We start from the raw sequence: 8,704 nt of genomic DNA, 5'->3' as shown, positions 1-8,704 counted from the left end.
TCAGAAGCTTACAAACAGTCCTGGATACAGCAAATCTCTATCTTGATTAGACTAGTTACAGGAAAGGTGGAAAACAAGTGCAAATGCGGGCTGTTAAACCAGAAGTTGAAAGAGATGGAAAAACTGCCCAAACGGCCAATAAACTAAAATTTATGGGCCAGAAACCACTCCTCTTGTGGTAGATAGGCTACCAAGTGCTTACCACTCCTACTGATAAGCTAGAAGGCTTCCCTCCAACACAGAAAGGCTTAGGGGGCTCAGAAGCTTACTTACAGTCCTGGATACAACAAATCTGTATCTGGGCTAGACTAGTTACAGGAAAGGTAGGAAACAAGCTTAGAATTAAATGTTTGTTTAAAAATTTTGTAATTGTTGGAGCTTTTCTTCCTGCGCTTCCACTGAGAGGAGATTATTAGCCAAACCCAGCATGACACACCCAGTAAACAAAACCAAAATAAAAATAAAATAAACTATCTAATCATGGTTTAGATATTTCTGCTGGTGTGGGTTGTTATTTTGTCTGCAATCCAAATTTGAAGGTAGTGAGCCATGTAGTGAGATATGTGCCCTGTGGTGGGCTTTTTCTTATACTCAGGTTTTAGAATAGGTACCATAGAGTTAGTTGTGGTCCAAGTACCTGCTTTAGGGTGAGAGTTCTTGAGGTCCTAACTGAAATTGTAAGAACCTAATTGTGATCCTTGGAAATGTAAGCCTAAATGTACAAAAATGAGATAATATGTACTAGGTCTGTACTATGTTGGAGTATGATTACTACTCCATAATGTAATGATCTTGATATTCCAATATTATATATATATATATATATATATATATAAATATATATCTATATCTATATATATATATATATATATATATATATATGTATAAATATGAATGTATATATATGTATAAATATGTATATATATATATATATATAGCTAAATAGCAAATATATAGGTCTAAGCTAGCAACCTATCTCAGGGAATGCAAAGAGGTGAAGCCTCACCATTAAAACTCTCCCATTGTATTACAGGCAATTTTGAGATTCAGTATTATTCTGGATCGTTCGCAATTTATTATTCATAGCAATGAGTCTCATACTTTCATTAGGGAACTGATTTCATTACTCTGTCTGCAGTCAGTTTAGAGGGTATAGATTCCAAGCTGTGATTCAGATATCTAGCTGGGATAAGTTTTTAATTAAAATTTTGTTTCCAATCCTGTGTTAGGGGTAAGGGACAAATGTCTATCTGTGATTTAGGGCAGGTCATGATTACTTTCTACATTCGAATTTTAGTCAGTGGCACATAGGAATTTAGCTCTGGTTCGGATATCTGCAATGGACCAGATTTTCATTACTTTGTAGTATGAGTTTGAGGGTGGTGGTCAGATATCTTTTTTAAGATAGTTTCCCTGGGGCAGTTTATTTATTTATTTATTTATTTATTTATTTATTTATTTATTTATTTATTTGCAGTCTATTTGGGGGTGGATGGGAACTAGATATCTAGTTGTGGTTCATATGTACAATGGTGAGTTTTCAGCACACTGTTTACAGTTCACTTTTAGGGGTGTGGCCCAGATAATCTCACCATAGTTCAAATATGTTTGCTGGGATGGATTTTCATTGCTTTTGTTTGCAGCCCAGTTCTGGGGTTGGAAGCAGATACCTGGTTGTTGTTTACATATGTGACTATAATGGGCTTTTTGTTACTTTTCTTATAGCCCAGTTTTGGGCGGTGGAGGCAGATATCTAGTTGTACTTTACGTATGTGCACTGCAGTGAGTTTTTTGTTATTTTTCTTATAGCCCAGTTTACAGGGAAGGGCAGGTTGTCAAGCTACAGTTCAGGTACATGTGCTGCAATGAGTTTTCATTACTTTGTTTCAGACTAGTTTTGGGGGGTGTGAAACCAAATATTTAAATAAAGTTAAGCCATGCAGTCATAGCTCTCAGCTGTCTAGATTTTCATAGAATGTCCAGATTTTTGTCTCTTATTTTTGGTCTGTTTCTCATAAAATGTATGTTTTTTTTTCGCAAATCATTGAGGATTGAAGTTACTAAATAATGACAGACATTTGTGTTTAAGGCTTCACATCCTTCCAAGAATGCATGCTAATACAACACCTTTTATTCCAGTAACTAACTTTATAAGAGCAATACTTAAAACATTTCCATATTTTTAGGCCTTTATCCCCTCACTATTTTTTGGCTTTGCCCAAATTTCTTGTGCTAAGAAGTTGAGACGTACATGATCATGGCTGGGGAAGGAATTGATGACTGTGCCCCCTGCCAGCTGTTTATGCTAATTCTCTAGCCACTGCAGTTTTAGAAAGAGAAAAGAAATACATCTACAGTGATATTTGTGACTGACAGCAGTCTTAATTATCTCTTGTTTTTAACAGTTTGTAGACAAACTGTATACCCATTCAGCAACAATAGAATAGCACAAATTTGCAACATACTAGATGTATAAATCATATAATCATAAGTACGTCAGTGGAAAAAATGTGAAAACTACACTGGTGAAAGAAACACAGATAGGAAGATAAGTATGGGGAGTGGATGCAGTAGTAGTATATCATGACTTCACAGAGATGGAGAGTACATCCACACTGAATAACCACAACTTTATACAGGGTGTTCAACCAATCTGTCATTTTAATACGGTATCACTGTCATTCAATGCAGCAGGCATGTATACCTTTATAGTCTTTGTACTCACCAAGTGATTATGACTTCATTAAGACTTAAAATAAATGACCCTGAAGAATTTCCCTTTTTTCATCTTTAAAAGAAACTTCTCCACACCCAGGTAATTTCTCACATTTACATTCCTTGCGCATGTTGACATATGTACATGTCAGGCGTCACTAAGAAAATTGAGCATTTATGCTGATGACACGGTAGTGGTAAATGAGTCACTGAAGAATGCTATAAAAAGGGAAAGACACTGATAGCTTGACAGTAACACCGACCAAAGCAAGAAGACGTAAAAATTCCAAGTGTACAACTTTAATTTACATTGCAAAGAGTTACACTGAGAAACAAACCTTGTCTGAAAGTACATTTCATCTGCAGTAGGAATTCAGGTATGTAACACCTTATATCAATAATATACACTATTTTCATTGTCACGTACTCTTTTGTTAGCATATTTTATTAATCAGTGTGTTGGGTATATAAACAGAAGAATTAACCTGGTTGGTAAAGTTAAGTGCTAATTACGTTGCCTCTTTACGTTTTTTGATAACAAGTGTTTGTGCAAAAATGCATTATTTTATAGTAAAGATTTTTCTGTTATTGTAATTAAAATGGGCAAATGAATTAATGAACCAGGAAATAATATACATGCTATTTATCGAAATAACTATCAGAATGAAAATGAAGTAAAAATATTGTGAAGCTTAGTCACAGCATTTATTTTTCATTTAATTTATTTGTTAAACAAGTAAGCCAACAAGGCATAAATGTTTATTTTCAGGAGCAATGCTAACCTGGTTAAGTGACTTGCTGAGTCATACAGTATGTAAAAACAGACTTCTCATAACATGCATATGTAAGGAATACAGCTATAACATTAAACCCCTGTATGTGATAACTGTTACTACCTTTATTCTGTTTTATTTACATGATAAAGAAGTATTTAGCATACATTTGTCTAGAATACCTTACATAAGAATGATAGTGTATACATGCTTTTAACTGTAATAAAACTGCATAGTATAATATAACAAATATTGCAGGTGGATGGCAACTCAACTATGTCTTACATTTTAGTATAAAAAGTATCATATTATTTTATGATGTCAAAATAGAAACCAGGCTGTTGCAGGAAGGCAATCTATAATATGATAAAGATAGTTTAAAACCAAAACAAATTGAAGGAAACTATACATTGAGTAGCATTCAGAACCAGGTTGTTTAAAATTATGGCTTGCATGCATCATTTTTTACTAGGAACTGTGTTATATGCAATCTGCAAGGCACTCTTATAAACACAATGTGTGTGTGTGTGTGTGTGTGTGTGTGTGTGTGTGTGTGTGTGTGTGTGCGAGCGGGAGGGGGGATGCCTCTTGACTGTCCAAAATTGCACAGAATATCCAGGTTTTTGCATGCTATTTTTTGTCTGTTACTCATAAACTTTCTGGTTTTCTGGCAAATTACTGAGGATTAGAATAATGACAGATAGTTCAGTGTGTGTGTGTGTGTGTGTGTGTGTGTGTGTGTGTGTGTGTGTGTGTGTGTGTGCGTGTGCCTTTTATTTACAACAACCAAACAAAATAAGACTAACACAGAACCACAGTGAAAATCAACTGTCGTTCCAAATAAAAGAGTGAAAGGAAGAGACATATGTCAAGTGGAGTCCTACCAGTCTCACTGTAAAAACAGTGGATACCATCTGTCAGCTTAGGAATATTCTGTCTGTGATACGTTAAATACAGCAAGTAAAGGAGTGGGAAGGTAACCACTGCAGTTATGGTGTAAAGCAAAGGCTAAATGGGAGCATTTTAAAATGGGGGAGAAGTGTAGGATAAAAGTGACAACTTGCACCAGCTAGTGCTGCAGTAAGGGTATGAAGGCCAAGATGGTGTTTTTCTTTGGTGACACAAGGATTCAGAGTGTGTTAGAGGCAGAAGATATACGTAATAAAAGTCCAGCAAGTGTTTTCCTAGCAAAGAATGTGTAGTGCTACTCACTTTTAGAATTTAGGATAATAAACCATGCTAAGATTTGCAAAGTGTTTCATAAAAATATGTTAGCACTTCTTTAGCTATTTCTTATTTATACGTTCACAGGTTCATAGGGAAGTACTAGGACAGCCACCCTTGATGACAGTTTAAGCCTAGACAGTTTCCATTTTTTGTGCTAAAAATAACCTATCCCATTTAGTTATAGATTGACCTTACCCATCCCATGGTCGATAATTAAATATCACTCCTAATGATAATAACTGGGATTGTACTGTAGATAATTTGTGAGGATCCTTTCATGGGATAAAGCATTTAGGAGCTGCATCTGTCCAGTGGTAGTACAGGAGACAGTCCTGGGGTACATTTTCTGTTTCCAATCCATAGAGCTAAGTTGTACTTGAAAATGGACAGGGATGAAGTTTGTTTTATGTGGATGGGGAGTCTATTTCACAGCAGCAGTATCCTCTGAGAAATATACCTTTCCCTCCAAACCATTCTGTTGATGTTGCAAAAGAAGGACAGAGTATTTCTGATTCCATTTGACTTGCTGATGTACAGTAAATCCAGCAGTATTGGGTCGGAGGATACCTTGTATGCCAGACACAGGTCACCTCTTAGCAGTCTGTAGGATACCAAGTATAGTAAAAGGGATTTGAGTCGGTCCATGTAGAACATATTGTTTAGGCCTTGTATCCCTTTAGTAAAGTATCTCTGTGGGCGTTTCAGTTGTTGCATGTGCTTTGACAGATACATGATAAGGGGGTATTAGTACTCGATGACTGGCCTAATGAGGGCAGAGTAAAGGAGGAGAATGACATCCCTGCATCTAGACACAATCCCTTTGTGTATAAACTGTGCAATATATAATTATATAATTATTATATTATATCATTATTAGGGTCTATATTAAATCAGCGAAACAGCATTACAGTGAAGGCCGTTTCGCCGACACATATAGACCAAAATCCCACAACAGCAAAACCCCAAGTCACCGATTTTTTTCCCAGGGAAAAAAATAGCTTGGCCTGAGCCATGGCATTGCCCTTTACCCCACTGTAGTGCGATCTTGGAGTTGGTATATTTAGTTAGGGGGAGTGTGGGGGGCACAGCCCCCTACATTGGGGGGTTGGGGTGGTGAAGCCCCGCACTTTGTAATGTTTTAAGTGGTGTGTTGTGTTTTATTGGTCATGTGAAAAAATCAGTGACCTCTGGTTTCACTGTTGTGGGATTTTGTTCTATATGTGTTGGTGAAACTGCATTCACTGTAATGCTGTTTCACTGATCTAATATAGACCCTATTATTATATAATATACAATTATATGATTATTATATTATATCATTATTCGTGATGCTGTCCCTCAGAAATTTTGTTTTTGAAGAAATGATGCATTGGTATTCTGCTGAAGAGTATCTGCCAAAGGATAAAATATTACAGGTGTCATACATCATATGTTCAGTTTTTTAGGCATTGTTCTGAACTTGTCAGAAGAATAAAGCTACAGCTACCAGGCAAGGAATAAAAAAAAATATTTACCTTTATTGATGTAATAAATGACCAAGCAGATTTTGTTGGCAATATATTGCTTTCTTTAAGGGCTTTTAACAAAGTACTTCCCAAACAAAGATCTGGGCATTTTTTTTTCATCTTAGTTCACTTAGGAAAATAAATGTCTTTATGGAATACAAATGGTTGTAGCACAGGCCTTGAAAAGTATACCAGCCATGGCCATTGGCATATAAGTTAATGATGTAACAGGCTCCACTGTTTAGCAGGATTCAGTCAGTAGAACGTGACTTAAGCAAACCACTAAGCTAGTCAGTTTGTCTGGCCAGAAATATTAGTATAATTTGGAAAATATTAAAACTAAAATTCTCCATAACCTTTTAACATGTGAGTGCAGTTTCAGGCATTGTGTAAGATACAAATAGCAATATATTTAAAATGGTGTAATTAAGAATGCACTATTGTTTAGTTTCTCTTTTATGGTGTCTCCACAAAAGTGTTAAATAAGATTTCAGGAGCATACAGACAGCTCTGAAGGTCAGTGATGACAAGTAAACTGCCAGTTAGGAAAGTTCTTTCTACAAATAACAAATGGTACCTCAAATACCAGTTATCCGCAGATAAATGAGAACTGTTGATGAGATAGTTTCATATCTCAATGTCTCCTTCACCTCTGAAATACAAATCTACTACTGCCAAACAGAGCAGCACCCTTGTCACTTTCATGGAAAATGTAGATAACTGGATGGGCAGCTTCAAATTCTGCCCCAGTCTATTGTGTCTTGCCATTCTTGAGGCTGGAGGGTAATTTTGATTAGGGTTTTGTCTAGGCTTGTAATGATCTGCAGACTGATTGGCTAGTACTTACCTATAAATCTATGCATATGAGTCTTCTGATCTGAATACGGTCTATCCCTTGTACTGTAGGTGGTGGTTTTATGAGCACTGAAAGAAGTCTTGTAATTTTTTTCTCAGCAGTTTTTTTTGGGTCACCACTTAAGTTTGCGTTTGTATCAAATGATAACACAGACGATTACTGCTCCCAGATTATAAACACCACGGTACATTATAAGGGGCAGTATTATCTGCACTACAAGGACTGCTGTTACCTCTGTAATTTTGATTCTGAGGAAAACAATACATTAATTCTGAGCTGAATATCTACCAAAGAGAAAATACTCGATACAGCTTGTATGGTGTAGTGGTATATTTCTCTGACTATAGTGTTGAGGATCATAGGTTCAACACTTAGGACTGATGTTTTACAGCTCAGATGGTGTAGAGGTATGTTGCTGTGATTCATTGTAGTAGAGTATAGCTTTTGGTTCATGTTCAGCCTCAGTTAAAGAGTCCAGATCCCAGGTTCCCTTCAGATACATTGACACATTTCTCACTGAAGCCAATAATGTGAGTCATGGTTACTGAGGAAGGTAAAAAACATTCTTCGACATGATTGTACTACTATGAAATGACAGCTTGTGCCATTGGTGATGTACTACAGTGGAATAGAAAGCGAGCTCATACATATTCTCATGTAAGAAAACAAGGAGTGTCTACAGTCTATGATGTTCCATAAGTTATGACAAAATACACTCTTTTACTGTTGCCAATCATAACAATCATCACAGCAATGAAGGGAGGATATTATGAAGATTTATTTTGTTCCCTTTGTGTTTTTTTTAAGAGTTAAGCACTACACAGAAATACCAAAGCAGAATTTTTTCTCCTGCTTCCACTGCATCAAGGAAGATCAAATTCAATTTGTGATGTTACTACTAAAGATCATCTTGGTATTCGGATTTATTAAGGGAGGTAAGTAAGCCTAGTTAACTCTGTGTCAGCCAAAAGCTGGAGAATTTTTAAAGTGTGTACAGAATTATGTACAGCAACCTTTCAGTCAGGAGAAAATGAGTCATTGTAATTCAGAGTATTGCTTAGTATGAAAATGAAAAACAGCCCAGTGAATTAGGACTATGAGCTGTTAATAGCTGCTTTGTGCAGTACAAGGTTTGATTCCCTAAGCCTTTATTTGCCTACTGTGTTCTTAAATGATACCTCATGAAAAACTAGGTAAGTTAAATATACTAAGATCACAGTGCAGGTTTCCCATTTGTACTTGCTATTCTAGTTACCAAATTATGACTTTTAAGAGACAGTACGGGCATATGCAGAAATATTTCTACTTTGCACTATACTTATAGTTTTATCACCATTGTTAGTATAAAGTATAAATCATATTCAGTGTTACTGTTTTGTTCTTATTTCACATTGACACCATCTTCGTAGTAATAATGAAAGCAATCAGTGTTTACAAAAGATAAAATGCTTATGTGGACAGTTTTGCAAGGAAATTGGAATAATGTAGCACTTTCAGAACATAAAAGGTACTACTTTGTAATCAGTTATCTGCAGCCCACAAACATGCCTGGTTGAAAGTTATGAATAGTATTTTTGTGTGTGTGTGCATGTGTGTGTGTATATATGTGTATGTGTGTGTGTGTGTGT

General features: G+C 35.9%; 1 protein-coding gene across 2 annotated transcripts in view; it reads left to right on the top strand.

Moving 5' to 3' along the window:
• Window positions 1–2,957: 2,957 nt before the first annotated feature.
• The window catches only part of LOC122804277 (pancreatic secretory granule membrane major glycoprotein GP2-like), a 38,233-nt gene continuing 32,486 nt past the window's right edge, over window positions 2,958–8,704 (top strand). For both annotated transcript variants that reach the window (XM_044074054.1, XM_044074055.1), the window contains exons 1-2: window positions 2,958–3,092; window positions 7,884–8,011. In XM_044074054.1, the coding sequence (XP_043929989.1) occupies window positions 7,966–8,011 (46 nt within the window). In that variant the 5' untranslated portion in view covers window positions 2,958–3,092; window positions 7,884–7,965. The remainder of the gene's footprint in view (window positions 3,093–7,883; window positions 8,012–8,704) is intronic.

The sequence above is a fragment of the Protopterus annectens genome, chromosome 6.part0 (genome assembly GCF_019279795.1).
Source record: "Protopterus annectens isolate FY-2018-M chromosome 6.part0, PAN1.0, whole genome shotgun sequence".
NCBI classification, from domain to species: domain Eukaryota; kingdom Metazoa; phylum Chordata; order Ceratodontiformes; family Protopteridae; genus Protopterus; species Protopterus annectens.
The sequence above is the reverse complement of the archived record's forward strand: the minus strand, read 5'-3'. Positions and strand labels throughout refer to the sequence as shown.